This window comes from Ceratotherium simum, chromosome 2 (genome assembly GCF_057802395.1).
Source record: "Ceratotherium simum simum isolate JZ-2026a chromosome 2, ASM5780239v1, whole genome shotgun sequence".
NCBI lineage: Eukaryota > Metazoa > Chordata > Mammalia > Perissodactyla > Rhinocerotidae > Ceratotherium > Ceratotherium simum.
In genome coordinates this window covers 37,732,346-37,751,588 of record NC_141901.1, presented here as the reverse complement: position 1 = coordinate 37,751,588, position 19,243 = coordinate 37,732,346, and the positions used below count along the sequence as shown (strand labels likewise).

Here is a 19,243-nt window from a genome sequence, read left to right as displayed (position 1 = left end):
TTGCTGAGGAAGACTGGCCGTAGGCTAACATGCATGCCCATCTTCCTCTACTTTTTATATGGGTCGTCACCACAGCATGGCTTGCCAAGCGGTGCGTCGGTGCGCGCCTAGGATCTGAACCGGCGAAGCCCAGGCCCCCGCAGCGGAGCGTGCACACTTAACCGCTTGCACCACCGGGCCAGCCCGAAGAATCACCTTTTATTTTAATTTATTGGATTGTATATTCCAGGATCACACAGGTAGAATATTTTTTAACTCCAATTTCACACTTGTGATTAGTAATTCTCAGAATGAGAAACAAACAAAAAACAAACCAGCATTCAATGAATACACAGACAGACAAGCTTCCTCCCCTGTACAATTGGGTGGATATTTTCTTGGACTAGATGAGAACGTAGCAGAAGCCTCAGTTGAATCTTTCCCCTTGTTTGCCTGGTATCAAGGCCATATCTCCTGACCCAAGTGACCATAAAGCCAAACACGAGGGGACCTGTACATGCCTCCTATGCCCCAGTGTCAGTTTCTGCTTGGCTCTCTGGGCTCCCATTTATCCTTTGTTTTGTTCCCTGAGGGTTTCCCTTGTTTTGGTTTAAAAATAGTTTTGCATGCAAAAAGAAAAATAGTTAAAGGACATTTTCTTATCTCACATTTCTGGGTGTTAGTACTATATGTCTTTTCAAGTTATACTGTACTGTACCATCTTGCCAAAAATAGAATCCATAACTGTGTTTTATATTGTTAAAAAAAAAAAAAAAGAAGGCCCAAAAGGTGTTACTTATATTAAAACCCAAACTTAGATTTAACATCTCTTCGAATTGCAGGTTCACCCGCTCCCAGAAATGGGAGTTTAATAGGTCAGTCTGAAATTTTCTGGTCAGCACCAACGAGGTCATTGTCAGGAGGACCCTCTCCATCCCCCAGAGGAAGAAGAAGCAATCTGCAGGATTAAACCCTTGCTTTTCCCTTCCTCCCTCAAATAAGATGTCCTGGCCTAGAAATAATCATTTCTTTCCTTTTGCTAATAGCTCCCTTGCCCCACCCTTCTTCTATAAAACCTTCCATTTTGTACAACCTCTGAGATGCCCCTCTACTTGCTAGGAAGGATGTTGTCTGAATAGATCTTCAAATTTACTCAGCTGAATTTTGTTTTTTAAAAACATATTTATACCAAGGGATCCAATGGTCATGTGATAAAACAATGCTTTAGGTTTGAAAGTCAGTCAGGGAGGAAGGACTGAGATGAGAGTGAATGGATAGAGAGTATGAGAAAATGGAGAGGAGGCCCTGGGAGCTGAGATGAAGGCTAAGTGGAGAATGACTGTGAAGACACGGAGAAATGAGAAAGAAGGAGGGAGAAGCAGAGTGGGAAAGAGAAGACAACATCAGGGGGAAGGAATGGGAGCCCATGGAAGTAAGACACACAGAATCTTAGAGCCAGAAATGATGGTAGAAAACATTCAGTTCTTTCAAGCCAGTCATTTTAGAGATAAGGAAACTCAGGCCAGAAGGCTGATAAGATTTCTCCAATTCCTGCATACAGCAAGTGTCCCATTTAGGAATTCCTCTTGACTCTCAGTCCACAGCTTCTTTTACTGCAAGAGATTTGCTATGAGAGGCAATAAGCACATAGACCAGATGCAGAAAGAGCTGATGGAAGCCAGACATGTGAGAGAAAATCTTGAAGCACTGTGGGAGGGGAAATGAGAACCTCAGTAAAAGACACACAGTCATAAGAGGAGTGGATTTCTCCAGAAGAGAAGTTGAGGTTTCTGTTGGTGGTGAGAGTGATGTCAGAAGAGTGTGTGGGACTGTGTGCGGAGGGGCACTCACATGTGGGTTCTGAGGAGAGCTTTACAGAAGAGAGAGGAATTCAAGAGCTGTGATTGTGGTTGGGGAAGCAATAAATAAGTGCTGTTATAAAGAACATGAGCAAGCTTTTGACCTGAGCACCAATGAATCAAGAAGAGGGACCCAGGGTGTTCTGGTGACGCAAGGAAGAATGCTGGACTCCACTAGGATAGCTGGGATACCCTGCCCGGTTGAGTTCTAGTTGGAGTATATCCAACCTACACTGTGTTCCTCCTCTGGGGTTTCCTCTGTCTGGGAGCACATGATTATCAATGACCTGTATAACCATCTCTTTCTCTCCCAAGTCTTTTCTTAATCCTGGTCCTGGTCACCTCTCCTTGACTCCATTTTATCTCTTGATTTTTCCCTCCAGTTCTGGTTCTTCTCAGCTCTCTCAGTTCTTAGTATCTCTCAGGTCCCAAGAAGCTCCGAGGAAGCCCTTTCCCTTTCTCCACTTTCCGATCTTGTGCTCCACCCACCCTCGCCAAGTATACATTCAGGAGGGGGCTGGCTAAGAAAGCTTCAGATCCAGAGTGGGATCATGACTCAAGTACCAGGTGCTTCCCGCATCCCTGGTCAGGATTAACTCTGCCCACAGGAGCTGAGCTGCAGAACTTGATGCTCTGCTCTGTGGGAGATCAAGATTTGGCCACCCTGAAATCTATCTCTTTACCTTGGTTGTTTTCTCTGGAGGACATTTGACCTCCCCCACTAACTGCCTAAAGAATTTGACATGGTGACTCCTTCCTGGAACAGATCTATCATGACTGCTATAAAAGATAATTTAGGATAGAGGTTACAATAGAAAAGGCACCAACAAGCCCATCTTATCGGGAGTTCTGTCTCTCTGGCCACATTCTTTGGATGGCCCTGCGAGGAGTTGCCAGACAATCATTTACATTTATAAGGGAAATCTCCATTTGTAAAGGTATCTCCCTCTCTGTTTTGAGAAGAGAGGGGGATGGCCTCATTTCTAGAGGCTTATCAATGTGGAAGTTGAGGCCTTGGGGCTGCATAATAAACCTTACTCTTGTTTACTGTGCTTTAGTGGTAATATCCTGTAACTGACTCCCCAAAATCCTCGTTTGTCATTGGCTGAACATGGTATTTAAGATGAGAATTTCTGCTATTGTGTTGAGAAACGCAGTGTCCCTGCTTTCTCCCATGTATACATGTTATTAAACTTGGTATTATTTTCTCCTGATAACCTGTCTTGTTAATTATTTGGCCAGCCATAAGAACCTTAAGGGAAAGGGCAGAGGGAGATTCTCCCTCTTCCCCCGACAGCTCCATTTCTCTTCCTCCTCCTTCCTCTCACCCTCTTGTTTCTCCTCCTTCTCTCCCTCTCTCTGCTTCCCTTGTCTTCTCCTTCTGCTTTCCTACTTCTCCTTCTACCTCCCTCCTCTTCCTTCTCCTTCTCTGTGATTCCTCCTCCTCCTCCTGCATCTGTTATGCCCTTTGGTGTCTCTGACCATCTGCCAACCCTTTGGTCACAGAACTCAATTCCTCATTCAGTTACCTCTTTCTTGTCCTTCCTACCCAAACCCAAATTGCCTCCTCCTTCCTTTCTCCACTCCACACACAAGAGTATAAGCAATGGCAGCTACCTAATTTTTGGGATCCAGTGCAAAATGAAAACGTGAGGCCTCATGCTTAAAAAGCAGGAAAACAAGCTTTTAAAGGTACTAAAATACAGAACTTTCCCTTTTTTGTGTGTCTATCTCTCTGGCTCCCTCTCTCTCTCTTTCAACCTGTCATGATGTTTGTTGTCATTGCTGACATTTCTTGTTGTTATTGTTTCTTTGTTTTAATTTGCTAATGTTGCTTTCCCTTGGGTACAGTGACTCACAGGGCAAGTGCAGACCCTCTTAGGTGCCTGTGGACTCCACTCCTCTTGCTTTTTGTGTGTGTTTAATAATTTTTGGCAAAAATGAGGATATCTTGTGTAGAATAATAGACAGTGAAGGGAGCCAGCCCCGTGATGTAGTGTGTAAGTTCGCGTGCTCTGCTTCGGGGGCCCGGAGTTTGTGGGTTCAGAACCCTGGGTGCAAACCTATGCACCACTCATCCAGCCATTCTGTGATGGCATTCCACATACAAAATAGAGGAAGACTGGCACAGATGTTAGCTCAGAGCCAGTCTTCCTCACACACACAAAAAAATAGAGAATGAAGTAAACAGTATTTTGGGGGGACACCTGGAAATGGGTATTCCTTTTCTTTTGCTAAGCATTGAATGTGAGGGTTTGAATCAATCTAGTCAGGGTAACTAACTGAGTTTGTGTGTTGTTATTGTTTTAACAGTCTTTAAATTCCTCTAGCATTAACTCTTTGTAGGGAGGGGCTGTTTGCCAGAGGGTTTTTCTTAATGTCCACTTCCCTCTCAGGTTTTGGTGTATCCTTTGTGCTGTGCCTCAGGAGGAATTATCTCCATGCTCATGCTCCTTTCCCAGCTGTGAGGGATCTTGTGACCTGGTGCTTGCCAACCTGCCTGGGAGAGGGATTAAGGAGATTATCTTTGTTCTGGTTCACTACCATCCTTAAGTAGGTGATTTGGTTTTTATATTTTGGGATTGGGCCTTTAAGAGTTCTTGTCTTTCTCTCAGCAGTATGTAACCACTAATAGTCTAGAACAGGATTTTTGCTGTCGTTTCCCCATTTTTCCTCTTCTCCCTGTTGCACTGCTTCTTTACCTGTGCCCTGAAGGCTTCAGGGCTTTCTGTCCTTCCCCCACCAGGTTAAGGCATTTTTTCTGATTGGGAGATAGGGGAGAAAGATCTGGTTGGCAGAAAGATCTTCCTGCCTTTCTCATGCAGTAGCTGGTCTCATACATCAATCAGCCTTGCACCGGGGGAAAAGATTTCTCTGGTCTATATCCTCGACTGCAATCTTTCAGGGGACCCTGGTGAGGTCTATGGACAAAAGCCTAGAGATGTAAATGAATTTCCTGTGTCTGTACTCTCTGGGGCTCTATATATTCATCCTAGCCTGTATTAATTTGTTAACCATTTTAGCTGAATCATTGTTACTTACTTATATAGCATGTGGCCTCCGTGCCAAGTCAGAAATGGTTTGCCTCTGCAATTTCCTTGGAAGAATCTGTCTTTTCTTAGATTCTGGGTTAATTGATTGCCCTTGTAGGAGTGGAAAAAATTTCCCTTTTACCCTTCTAATAATTAAATTGGCATAAGAAAAATTAACAGGAAAAAAACAAATTTAATTTCATACGTACAAGAGCTCCATACAAAAACATTTGACCCAGGCTGACCCCGCGGCCTAGTGGTTAAGTGCGCGCGCTCCGCTACTGGCAGCCCAGGTTCGGATCCCGGGAGTGCACCGACGCACCACTTCTCCGGCCATGCTGAGGCCGTGTCCCACATACAGCAACTAGAAGGATGTGCAACTATGACATACAACTATCTACTGGGGCTTTGGGGGAAAAAAAAAAAAAGGAGGAGGATTGGCAATAGATGTTAGCTCAGAGCCGGTCTTCCTCAGCAAAAAACAGGAGGATTAGCATGGATGTTAGCTCAGGGCTGATGTTCCTCACACACACACACAAAAAACATTTGACTCAAGGTTAAGTTGAGCAATTGATGTTTATATGCCATTCTGAGCTAAGGAATGAGATAAGTTCCTGGTATTTCAAAGGGGAGGTGGTAATTCACATGACAATAAGGAGAGCAGATGTTTGATAATTAGATGTTTTCTCTGCCATATAGATAAGTCATTCAGATAAAGTTATTTCTGGTAATAGCCCTCTCTTTGATCCAGGCCCCCAATCTAAATTCTTTTAGGTAGTTGAGAGAGTGGTAAAAATTTTTCTTGAGTCTGCTGGATCTTGAATCCCTTCAGCTCAAAATAATTTCAAAGTGGCATATTTTAGAGTCATATATTTTGCTCCCCTTCAGTCCCACCTTTGAAACTTCACCAAGAAGTTTCAGAGTCTAGAAGTTGAGTTGGTAGATTTCTCCATATCTTATTGACCAAGTTTTTCAACCTTAAGAATAGGTCAGTTCAGTTAAATAGTTGTGTCTCGTTTGAAGAGGTTGTGATGTGTTTTGGCTCCCAAAATTAGGCCTGTGGTGTAAGCAATCAGGATTTAATAAAAGAAATTTCTACAGAAACAAAAGAAAAATGATGGTTAATAATTGGAGCAGATCATAATCCCAGTTTCTGAGTTCTGAAGGCAGACAGTATAGAAGATTTCTAGATGTCCAGCTTGAAGCATCTTCAGATGGAGTGAGGATAGGCAATGCCATTTGATAGATTTTCCTAGTTTTCAGTTTGAATATCCCTAGTGATCTTTCTCAGTGGCCCACACAGCACAGGCACAAAGATTGTCTATACATGAGCAGTTGTGATGATTTCTCTGAAGTTTATATCAACTTGTCCTGCTTTAGCTTGCATGGCTTGGGGAAAAAAGCAGTTTTAGTTCTCCATGAGTCCAAGTCATAAAAATGTGAGAAATTTAAAAATGTTGCTTTGGAGAGTTGTAGCCAAATATTGGAGGAAACCAGGAGAATTCAGGATCTAGTCTAGTTTACAGGTAGAAAACAAAAGCTGAAATGTAACTAACAGGACTAGAATTTGATATACACAAAGGTGTATTACTGAAACATAATTTTTCTCTTTAAAATCATCTCCATTTTTATCAGAAGATAACCAAAGTAAGGCTAATTTGTTTGCAAACTAAGTCTAGTTTCAATAAACTTGGCCTGATCATTCACATAAGTGCAGCAAGAATAGTGATTTTCAAGATCTTTTAAATATATACATAAAATTATATACATAAATTGTATATATAGGCTCTTTTAAATTTGCATTGCTTGAGCATTTTTGGTCTTTAAAAGTGTCTTAAGGCTAAGAAGCCAATCCAAAATATCAGCATCAGGCTTGCCTACAATACCTATAGATTTGAGTGAATTTCTCTCTTCTTGAGGAAATAGCCTCAAAATACCCTGAAGTTACTCAGCTTGCCGGGAAATGACCTTTCTTTCTCACCTGGTAAGGTTGCCAGGAACCCTGAAAGCAAAGTACCAGGCCAATTTTTCCAAGTGGCTTTATTGGCTCCATAAAGTCAAACTTTGTTCCTTATAGCTGTTTGGTCTTATATGAGTTTATGCATATCTCTCAAATATGACATTACAATCGAAGCTTTGGTAATATAGCCAATGTTTCTAATTGTGTTCTCTTACAAGGAGAACAGATTATTATTGCACTTATGCAAATAACTATATTGCTATGAAAGTAAAAATACTGACTAAGAGTTTCCAAATTCTGGAAGGATCAAGTAAAGAGAAAAAGATCAGTGTTTCATCATTGTTCACAATGGTATACCTTACCAAATTGCTGATATTTTAAGAGAAAAGAGAAAAATGTTTCCTTAAATCTGGACAAAAAACATAAAAGAACCAACAATATTTCAAACAAAAAGTCATAAAAATTATAATCATCTTCATCAGTTCATTCAGTCCTTTGAAATTAATTCTTATTTACTTTGATCTTTTGTTACCAGTTTTATGAAGCCATCTGTTTCTTTGTTAGAGTTCTGCAAATTCTTACCAGGTTCAGTAGTATGATCTGAAAGTTATAAGAAACCTGTATTCTACAGTACACATCAGAGTTTTTTCCATGAATCTCTCTGAATATAAAACATATTCACAATGGCATCAGAGTAACACAATAATTCTCTGTAAATGGCAGTTTTAAAAATGGTGATGGTTAAGGGTCTGATGACAGTCCATTACAATGCAATTTACAAGAAAATTTGGTTATTTCTGTGACATACAACATCTTAAGATAATAACTTGAATTATAAGTTACAATATTATGCCAGGACATATAAGATTTCTGGGAATTTTAAGCAATTTCTGGAACGCTTGTAATATATAACTATACAAATATAGTTATTACTTCTTACTCCATAGTGTTTCTTATGTAATTTAACATATCAAATAATTCTAATTACTTTAGTGTCTCTGTTTTATGATGACAGAGAACAAATATTTTGTGATGTTCCAGGAGCCATCTTGAAAATCCCAAATTTGGTTTGAGGTGGACAAAGATTCATTTAGAATTTTATTTTGTAAAGTTTGTCTAAAATATCAAAAGGTTTGGACTCTCAACTAAAAATGACCACAGATGATTATAAAGCAATACGTAATTAACTATTTAACCAATAAGACAATAAAATATTTCAAAGGCAAACACAGAAGTTTACATAGTTGTGAACAAAGCTTAGCTCTTTTAATATTAATAAGACTCAGTTTTCCTTAGTAATCAAAGACCTGATGATAAAGATAACATGAAGCACAGGAAATTATTTTGATAAAACACAAAACTTTTGCTTCCTAGTCAAATTACCTAACTGATAAAGAAAACCCTTTCACAGTCTCTTATCAGGTGTAGACCAATAGTCCAAGGAAACTTTGTCCTTTTTACAGATAAAGAAAATTAAGGTTTAACTTTGTGTAAGTACACTATTGGTATTAAAGCTTATTTTTAAAACTCTTACAATAACAATTGAATTTTGGCTTGCTTAATTAACAAAGTCAAATTTTTATCTCGCTTTTTCTCTCTTACTAACTTTATATTTAATTTGTCCTTTAATTCTCTCCCTTTCTATTTTGAAATAACTTGTTTTTACTTTGGGGTAAATTTGTTTGCTTTTCCCTTAACAAAAATGCATCTTCATCTCATATTTTTCTTACTCCAAAACCCATCCTACTATCTTTGCATCCATATTTGTTTCCCTTACTATTTCTAGTAGCTTTAATCATATATATCGGTTAGAATTATTTACCTTACTAATTTTAATTTCTAGTGAAAACCAAGACAAAAGCAAATGTGAACTGTCTGTTACACCAGTATTCCTTAGATTGACAAATTTATGAACACATTTCATATTGCTTCTATCATCCCCTGAACGTTGGCCTCCATTTCCTGATTATTTCTTGGAGGGCCAGGGAGTTTGCTGAGGAGAAAGGGTAGTTTTTAAGAAGGGGAATTAACATTGGATATGGACATTGGTTTTGTTCTAAGTCTAATTTCTATTCTTTTATCTTGTTAAAGGAGTCCCCAAGGCTAACTGTTATACTCCTTTGCTCTCACTTTAAATTTGGTATTTTTCTAGCTACCAATAAGACAATTGTTTAGAATGAGAGCTCTCTAAAAACTTTTTCAATCTAGCAGTTTTTCCAATTCAAAGTACTCATTGTCAGGCCATTGATGAATAGGACATATTAATGTTAATAGTGACTCAAACCAGTAAGTCTTTATAAGGCTTAATGGATGCAAGAGGCATTACAAAGGAGAGTCCAAAAGGTCTAGCCCTCACAAAATCCAGCCTAAAAAACCAAAACCTTTGTTATCATAATGAGACAATGAATGTCGAGACAACAAAGGCCCCTTATAGACTGGGACCCTGTATGACAAGAGACCCCTGAGAGCTGGAACAGTCAGATGAAGAGGCCTCACACTGGACCCAGTCCAACCCAAGTTAAACTCAGTCTAGTTTCAGCTTGGATTCACAGCCTGTTCAGCTGTCTGCCAGTTGCATGCCAGTACACACAACCTGTGTTTGATGGTGGCCAGAGAGAATATTCTCACTGGTCAAAAAGCCAAGCTCTCAAGACATAGAACAGGAGACAAAGGAAAAGAGAGGAAAAGGATCAATACAAAACAAGAATACTTATACCAAACCTTTACCAGAGTTACTATACCCAAGAAAGAAGTTACAAAAATATTTACTTCTGGTAATCTATATTTAAAAAAAGAAAAAAGGACTCACCACTCTTGCTTCCAACAGACTCTGCAGGTAGAGATCTGAGAGACTGATGTGGTAAGAGTTCTTACCTTCTGCCACACTTTGTCAGAGTTCCAGGATCTCTCAGCTGCAGTAGCCCCAGAGTGAGCAGTGTCCAGCCATTGAAGGTCCCATCTGGGTTGCAAAAATTTTAGGAGCAGAAAAATTTTCCCTTCTACCCTTCTAGGTTCTTTTGTTGGTCTAATAATCAAATTGACATAAGACAGATGGATAGGAGAAAAACAAATTTAATTTTGTAAGTATGGGAACCCAACAAAAATATGAGACCTAAGGGGAAGTCAGGCAGTTGAGCTTATATGCCATCCTGAGCTAAGGAATGAAATAGGCCCTGGGGCTTCAAAGGGGAGGAGGGTAACTCACAGGACAAAAAAAAGAGCAGATTTTTGGTAACCCAATGTTTGCCCTGCCATACAGATGGTTCATTCAGATAAAGTTATATCTGGTAATAGCTCTCTTTCTGTGCCAGGCCCCCAATCTAAATTCTTTTGTGTAGTTAAGGAGAGGTAAATGTTTTTCTTCAGTCTTCTGGGTCTTGATTGCCTTCAGCTCAAAATACTGCCAAAGTGGTATATTTGGGGGTCATGTCTTCTGCTCCCCTTCCCTCTATATTGGATTCAAGAAAAGTTGTGATTTTTGATTCTCCAGTGTTTTGAAATTGTAAGAATGAGAATGAACGTCTTTCCAGCTTTCTATTCTAATCTTGTTTCCAAAAAATTTTTTTCTTCCTTAAATTAGCCAGAGATAATTTCTCTTTACTTGTCAACTAAGAAATAACAAAATAAAAAACAGAAAGACATTTATCCAGATGATACAAAGTACAAACAAATATTTAAGAGCCTTTAAACAGTTAAAGATACCATGAAACAGGAAGGTCTCCAGAGAAATGTCCAGCAAAGACCAGCTTATGATAAGACAAGCATGGGACATCTAATCAGGACCAATAAGAAGGGAATTTTGGATAAATAATTCCAGAATCCTCTATTAACTTCCCACAAGTTGTCACTGATTTCTTATCTAAGTAATAGATTTACAATAGGATCTTTTGTGTAAACTTCATGTTTATTAGCATGTGCTTTCATCCTAAGTAAAACTGTGTAAGATTCTCATTTCATCAAGTAGGGTTACAAGTAACACTTTCTGATGTCTTAAAAATTCTTCATGCTGAAGTTCTCAATGATTTTAAATAATAATTGGATGCCTAAACCAAATTATTCAATCATTTAAAAATATTCACTGAGAACCTACCCCTGACCAGGCACTCTGTTATATGTTTGGGATCCAGTACACAAAGAGCATTGATCTAACACCCCAAGCCAACCACTGAAGTCAAGACTCTGAGTGGATAAATATCAGTTAAGGATTGCCACTTTAAAAAATGTTTCAAGCATACTTGTTTTTGTCTAGAGAATCTATACACTATGAACAAACTCAGCACACCAAGACTTATAATTCTTACTTTAACTGTTTTTCTTCCCAAGTAGACTAAAAGCTCCTGGAATAAATTGATTACACTGTCAACCACTGTATAGTCATAAGTGTAGGAAGGTGCTTGGATCCAGCAGGTGCTAAGTGACTGTTTGGTGAGTGAATATTTATCTACCCGAGTCAAACAGAAGGTACTTTTCTTTATGTGTTTCAGTGTTTCTGTGGTCTCTGGGATGGCTACTGGTTCTTCCCTAAGAATAATGGAGAACTGGTGGTAATTTATACTGTTACACAGGGCAATCATATGAGTTCTGATAAAGCAAATAAAGCAACCAATGAGAAGTCAAAGATGTGAATGAGGTGAGGTGGGGGTGAAAGAGGGGTAGAGAATATTTGGGGAATATTCAAAAGGGCAGGAGAGGGATAGAGCGACATAAAGAGCAGGGGCAGGAGAAGGTTAGGTAGGGTGCTGGGAAGCCACATGGTTTCATGCTTTAATTGTATGAGCGAGAAAAAAAGTCCCTAGTGGTAAAGTGATTTTTCAATGCCACATAAGACTATTTCCATAGCAACTGAATTAGCGGACGGTGAGCAGGATGGAAGCTGGTGACAAGGAGAGAGGATGGAAGCCAGAGAAGAGTCAGAACTGGAGGGGCCATAAGTCTGAGTATGCAGTCCAGAGAACTGGAGGGCAAATGAGGTTATGAGTAGGCGGTCCCCAGAACTAAAGGAGAAATGAGAGTTGAATAAGTGATTCAGGGTTTAGGGAAGGAATAGATTTTCTTTTTTTGCAGACGATGAATAAAGGAAACGTTTGTCTGATAGAAGAAGGAAGTCAGAAAGGAGATGTTGTGGGGTAGGATTGTTCAGAACAGAAGTCAAAGACCAACTTTTCTTAGAGAAAGAAATAACGTCTGCAAATGAAATGCTCTTCCTGCAAATTCCATTGCTAGCAGTTCTCCTCCCAGGTGGTGACAATAAAGATGGTAAGAACTCTGGCAACTATCCAGTTGGGTGCAAGAGGGTCTGTGTGTGCGTTTGTGTGTGTGTGTTTGTGTGCGTGCATGTGTGTAGGTAGTGTGTTCTCCCCAGCATACACCTGGGGAGTGACGGTGTCAGCCTAGTTCCATTCTGAGTATCCCTGACCAGGTCCCTGTGCTCTTGTGAAGGTTGAATACAAATCATGGGGCCAGGGGGAAGGAAATGTCTCCTGAGATAACTGTGGCTCCCCTTTCTTTCTGACTATGAGTTTCCTCTCTATAGCACATTTCTTTCTCCATTCTCTCTCCTTTTCAATGTCTGTTTTTGTCTTCATTTTATCTGTTCTTTTGCTACAGACTTCCACGAGCAGGTGTCCTTCCAAATCATCCAGATCGCGTCCTTTTACAACCAATCCTGGGTACAAAATTTGGGCTCAGGTTGGTTGGGTGAGTTGCAGACTCATGGATGGGATAGCAACTCTGACACTATCATTTTCCTGTGGCCCTGGTCCAAGGGCAACTTCAGCAATGAGGATTTGACGGAACTGGGAAAGTTATTCCATGTGTTCTCCATTGGATTTCTTCAGGCATTTCACAACCATGCCAGTCAATGGCAACTGGAATGTGAGTTCTATTCCTTCCACGGGGAGTGGGGATATGGGTGGAAGGTGTGTTTGTCTCAATGAGTTTCTTTTTCCTCTAAGAAACAGTCTTCATTCACTTCTGCACCTTACCTCTCCTCACCATAAATCTGCATTTACACACTTTTGGGCAGAGTGTAAAATCCATATCCTGATTCTACAAAAGATTCAACTCTTCTTTTACTTACAAACACCTCTCTCACTGACTGCAGGTTTGTGCCTTAATATCTTTCATTAGTGGTTTACTGTGACCACCCCGTTCCCCAGCCTCCAACCAAATACACCCAGCTTCCTCACTCTTTGATTGACTCCCTACAGTGTAATTTTCTCTCCCATTCCATCTCTTCAGCAACCCGTAGATACATTCATTGTAACCTATTGCATTTCATTCACTCTGGATTATTATAATGTCAACTATCTCACACTCAGTCCTACCTTATTCTCTTGCCCGCCCCATTCATGTCACCTTCTTTAAACAATTTGGCGCCTTCTTCTTGTCATTCATCTCTTCCTCCATCTCCAACTACCACTAATTCTTCTTTTTCTGAACCTCTGTTGAAACCAACCTTTGCTCCATTCCCTCAAATCTCCTAAATTTTCCCTTCTGTTTCTCTTGTTTTTTGCTTCCATGCTCTTCATTTTATTTTTTACTTCCTCCTTCATCTAATTCACAACCCCTCTTCCCCAGATCCCTTTGAGTTACAGACAACAGGAGGCTGTGAGCTGTACTTTGGGGAATCCTCAGCAGGCTTCCTGAGGGTTGCTTATCAAGGATCAGATTTCCTGCACTTCCAGAACAATTCATGGGTGCCATCTCCAGAGGGTGGAAGTAGGGCTCAGCGTGTCTGCAGACTATTCAATTGGGACCAAATCACCCTGGAAACAATACACAGGCTCCTCACTGACACCTGCACACGTTTTGTCTTGAGTCTTCTTGATGCAGGGAAAGCAGATCTCCAACGACAAGGTCAGTCTTACATGCTTACTCCAAGAATTCTCTGTTGTAAGATCATACCTTCCCATTATCCCTTTCCCACTTTCCTAATAAGGAGCCAAAAGGAAAAGAAAATCATAGGACAGATTCCTAGAGGTGGGAGAGATGTGTCTATCTAACCTGATGTGAAGATCTAAACCTCTATGTCTGTGTTAGAGTCCTCATCGGAATACCTTTCCTGTCCTCTGTAGTAAGGCCAGAGGCCTGGCTATCCACTGGCAGCAGTCCTGGTCCTGGCCGTCTGATGCTGGTTTGCCACATTTCTGGCTTCCACCCAAAGCCTATTTGGGTGATGTGGATGCGAGGTGAGCAGGAACATCTGGGCACTCAGCGAGGTGATGTTTTGCCTAATGCTGATCGGACATGGTATCTTCGAGTGTCCTTAGATGTCGAAGCCATTGAGGCAGTTGGCCTGTCTTGCCGGGTGAGACACAGCAGTCTAGGAGGCCAGGACATCATCCTCTACTGGGGTAAGAAAGAACTGGGGCCCAAGCTGGGAATGGGAGTAGGTGGTCCTCAAGCAAAGCAGGAGAGTCAGATGAAAAATTTGGGATTCTAGTGACTACAGATTCAAAAGAAATAAAAGTAAGTTATCCAAGAAATAGAAAAGTAGAAAATGAGGGACCTGCAGATGTAGGAGTATATTGAGGGTTAGAGGAAGGATTTATCTTTAAATGGAGATGAGAGAAGAAATAGGAAGAAAGGAAATTGGTGATGCAGTCACTGAAATGAACGAAGGAAGACCAGGGAAATGCAATAAAATGGGGTGGATTTGAAATGACACACTTGTTTGCTCCCAAATCCACAGGACATCACAACTCTGTGGTCTTGATCATCTTGGCAGTGATAGTGCCCCTGGTGCTTCTGACAGGTCTTGCATTTTGGCTTAGGAAGCGCTGGTCAGTTCTTCGTATCCATCCTTCCTGCTCTTTGCCCCACTCCCCACTTCTCTTCCCATCTTTTTTGTTTTCTCTTTCCTCAGTTCTTCTCTCAGTCCCCTCCCTTCTTACTCCTCACTTCTCACCTCCACCTCAAGCAGTGACTTCCATCTCTGTTCTTGACAGGACACACTGTGAACCACAAAGCTGCATTCTCTCTTTGGAATGAGATCCCAGAAGTCCAGGGGCTCAAGACATATCTAAACTCAGCATGGTGTTGATATTCTTTCAACTCTCCTTGTACAACTTTTTGCTGTTGATGTTTATTTTTGCTTTATTGTCAGTTGTCATTATAAGAGAATTGTAATTTTCGAGGATTTGTTGTTGTGACCTGGGTTGTAGGACCTAAAGCTCAAATTATAACTCTGCATGGATGAGGTCCTAGCAATCTCCACATATTCAAATATTAATGGGTCATCAAGCCCATTTCAGATGTGTCTTCTTCCAGAGCGCCTTCCCTGATTTACGAGTGGAAGAGTCTCTGGCTTATCTGAACTCCCAGCACACTTGAACTGTACTGTGCCAAATCTAATCCTCACTTCCTGCCCTTTGTTTCAGCTATTTAGATCTCTTTTCCTCTTATAATTTTTAAAGTTTTTGAGAGCAAAGTACACGTATTTTTAATATTTGTATCCTTGGCAAAATTTCTTACCTGAATGTAACATGTTTTCAATAAAAACCTGTGTTGAATTTATGCCTAAATTATAGTTTTTTCTTATTCTTTTCCTTCCTGACAGGTTTGTAGTAGTTGAGACATTTATGCTTTTCTTGTTAAACATATTCTTGCTTGGCCGAGAGACTCACACTTTGAACATAAACAGCTGTTGTATTAAAGTCACTGTGAAGATTGAGTCAGTGAATATTGAGCCATTGCTACAACGGAAAATACAAGGTTAGATTCCTCTGAGCCTCTGGTCACAACATTTGTGTCAACTGATGAATACATAGCCTTGCTTTGTGTGTGTTTCTGTTTAAACACACCTTATTTAATATATATTTATTTCCAAAAAGTTTATTTATTATATGCAGTATTATTTTATAATAAAACACCACCTAAGAAGCATTTAACATATTTCCAATCTGGGTAATGTGATGGTAAATTTCTTGGGCTTTCATCTACACAGCTGTGCTGGCCACTATTTTTTCAAAAACAAAGAAATAAACAAGAAAACAAAAAGCAGTCATAGTCTCATGAATCCACAAATCTAGCTCCTTTTCCATCTTTCCGTAGCTTCATCATAGTACTATAGATATTACTTGAGCGGTCTCTAAGGTGAGTCTACATACAGATCAGTGAATTTCCTCTTCCTTTTTCTGGAATTACGGCATTGTTAATTCATTAACGCTGAACTCATGGTCCACAACACTATAACTCATGCCTGAACAAAGCTTATCCACACGTTCATCTTCTCCATAAAACATATCACAGCCTTGTGCTTAGGAACACTATACAGCACTTCAGCAGTATGCTTCAGGGCCATTTTAAACAGCAAAATGCCAATCAAGAGCATAAAAATGCAGAAAATGTGACACTAAATAGTCTGTGAAAAGGACACATTACAGTGTGAGAACCAAAACAAGAAGGCAAAGTGGCACCTTGTTCAACCTTAGCTAGAAACATGTGAGGTGGGGACTCAGATTTTGTGCTACTCTGCACATGTCTATAAGTGACTGTGAAATTGCTGTGAGTAGTTAGTTGGGGATTACAAACTTTAGCAAGTAGGTGAATTAGCAAATACAGGATTCATGAATATTTAAGATCAACTCTTTCTGACTAATGACCCCGAATGGCAATATGAGTCAAGATATTCATAGCTAGACTTTAATTACTTTAGGATTATTAATTAATTCAACAAGGAGTTCTAAAGCACTTACGATGCAGCAGGGACTTATCGAGTATAAAGTAATTGGGAAGAGAAAGATCATCACTGTCTTCTGCACTTGAAAATTTTGCCTTTCTCATTTGATTCTACAGTTTACTCTTTTCATCGTTTGTTGTTTCTATCTTAGTTTCTTAGTACAGCAACTTACTTGGGTTAAACTAGGGTAAAGGGACTTCACTCTAATTTGTTTAGGGGGCTGAGAGAGGAGGACCAGGGCAAGAAGAACATCCTGAGGGATGCAGTGCAGGTGGCAGCACCTTCACATGTGGAAACCCTTGGAAAATAAAATTGTGATTGGAGACAGGAAAAGTGAAAATTATGGGATGGGGGAGAGCAAACAGTGGGACCACTGGAATCTTCCTACCTCAATTAGACTGGTTGACTGCTTCTCTAGGCTACAGTCTACCTTGTCACCCTTGCATAGCAGCCATGTGTTTTTTGGTTTGTTGGCTCCATTGCCGTTTGTAGTCCTGGACTCTGATCAGCCTAAGGCTATCATGAGTAAGTGTCCTTGATGATGTGACACGCTCAAGGATGGACAGGTAACCAACCACTTAAGCCAAATCATGATATAGATCCCACTTATCCTTGCTCAGATTGATGGCTCAGGGCCATGCACTTGCTCTAAGGTGACATACTTTATATGAAGCCTGATTCTTCAGTCTGATAGTAGGGGAATGTGCTGCTCGCTCCTGGATGTTACAGTATGAGGATAAATCTTCAAACAACTAAAGTAATTTTTTCAGCATCAGAGAAGCAAGCCTGAAGATAAAATCACAGATGCAGGAAGACAGAAAAATTTTGTACTTGAAATTTGCTAAAAGGGTAGATCTTAAATGTTCTTATCACAAAAAAGAAGAAGACAAACAAAAGAAAATGATGACTATGTGAGATGATGGATAGGTTAATTAGCTTGTTTCAGATTATTTCACAATATATATGAATATCAAAACATTAAATGTAAAGAGCTTCTATTTGTCCATTATAACTCAGTAATCCTGAACACAACAAGAATAACAACAAAACATCAAAAAAAGAAGACAGACAACAGACCCATAGAAAAATCCAGATTAAACTGCAGCTAACGCCTGAATGACTTTGGATTCTCAGTTATGTCAGTCAATAAATTCCCTTTATTGTTTCAGCCCAACAAGTTGGATTTTCTCTCGTTTGTGACTGAAAGCATCCTCCCTGATGTACATGAACCTCAGGGAACTCTTGGCTAATTTTACTCTTACTCGCAACATTTCTTTTCACTTCCTCTTCCTTTTCCTCTATTCTTTAAAATTGTTTTCTTGACCTTCTGCTTTTTTCTTATATGTGTCCACATCTTGTTAAAGTCTTACACTGTCTTGCTTTTTAACTATTATTTCATCTCAGGCAGGAGTAAGAGATTAGGAGGAATTTTAACAAAAATAAAGGAAAAACCAATCTATATCACATATCATCAAAATTAGTATTAGCAATTTTTGCTTTGAAATATTTTCTGTGAGATGCTAGTTTGAGGGCTAGAAACATTCACTGGTGAATTTGATAATATGTTCATGGTTTATTAAATGCTTGTACTACATGACTTTTCATCTTTGTGAAAACCCTGAGAGTATATATTTTTGCTTCCGCTTAACTAAAGAAAACAGTGAAGGTCAGGGCGCCTCTCCAAAGTCACTCACTTACCCAGCAGCGGAACCAGCACTTTGATTCTTCATCAGTGGTTTGTTGGAAATATATGAAGAGTCCAGGAGAGAGACTGATCCAGATGTCATAGTTAAAAACAACACGGTGAATTTGATAATTGATGTGATCTATTAGTTTCAGAAATGACTTATTTATGCTTTGTTCAGTTTTCTGTGGTGATAGGTAAATTCAGTTCCTCAGTATTTAAAATGGGAAGCAGACATGCACTATGAAAAAGTGTGTATCTGCACTCACACATTTCTGCTTTTTGCTTTTAATTTTAATTATTCTGAGATTTTTAAACAGTAGTCACTAAAGATTAGTTTCTGCAATCTTATTACCATACACTGTTTTTACATAGGTGATTATACCTTCTCTTTTTCAGGTTTATAAATGATTCTAAGGTGACATATATAGGGGAATTTATAGCTTTAAATCATTTATTTTTAAATAAGACAGACTAAAAACATGCTGGGAACTAAGTTCTCAACTAAGTTCCCAAAATATTGGGAACTAAGATTTTAATTGAGGAAGCTAGAAAAAGAACAACAAAATAGATAAAAATTTATAAAGTAGAAAATAAATTTAAAAGAACTAAAATTTAAAATAAAAAGCAAAACAAAAAATTTATAAAAGTGATTTACAAAACTAAAGCCTGGCTTTTTGTGAAAATTAATAAAAATATAAAAACCTCCCTCAGAATTGATCAAAAGAGTAATAAGTATTAGAAAAGCAGACATATTACAAATAAGTAACATACAGATTAAAATTTAAAAATACCGTATATAATTTATAACAACACACATTTTGGAGATAAATTTTATTTAAAAAATATCCCAGAAGAGGGAGAAAACCTGAATGTATAAATAATTGTTAAGAAAATGAACCAGTAGTCAAAGTTGTTACTAGTCACACAAGGTCCTAGGTCCAGACTACATGGAGCAGCAGATAATCATATTTCATATCCATTGTTCCAAGTACAGAAAAAGATGGAAAACAATCTCAACTAATTATTCAAGGCAAAATTTTCATG

The 19,243-nt window shown here is 39.3% G+C and overlaps 1 protein-coding gene across 3 annotated transcripts; it reads left to right on the top strand.

Moving 5' to 3' along the window:
• Positions 1-3,363: 3,363 nt before the first annotated feature.
• LOC147917900 (T-cell surface glycoprotein CD1a-like) lies at positions 3,364-15,338 on the top strand. 3 transcript variants are annotated; one of them, XM_087441150.1, is made up of 8 exons: positions 3,364-3,530; positions 4,235-4,391; positions 11,154-11,255; positions 11,895-12,086; positions 12,438-12,704; positions 13,410-13,688; positions 13,907-14,185; positions 14,524-15,338. In XM_087441150.1, exons 4-8 carry the CDS (start codon positions 12,026-12,028, stop codon positions 14,820-14,822), a joined length of 1,185 nt encoding a protein of 394 aa, XP_087297276.1. In that variant the 5' UTR covers positions 3,364-3,530; positions 4,235-4,391; positions 11,154-11,255; positions 11,895-12,025; the 3' UTR covers positions 14,823-15,338. The 3 variants fall into 3 exon arrangements, with proteins under 3 accessions (XP_087297276.1, XP_087297285.1, XP_087297283.1); XM_087441159.1 differs by having other exon boundaries at positions 11,154-12,086; positions 14,524-14,614; positions 14,780-15,338; XM_087441157.1 differs by having other exon boundaries at positions 11,157-12,086.
• Positions 15,339-19,243: the final 3,905 nt, after the last annotated feature.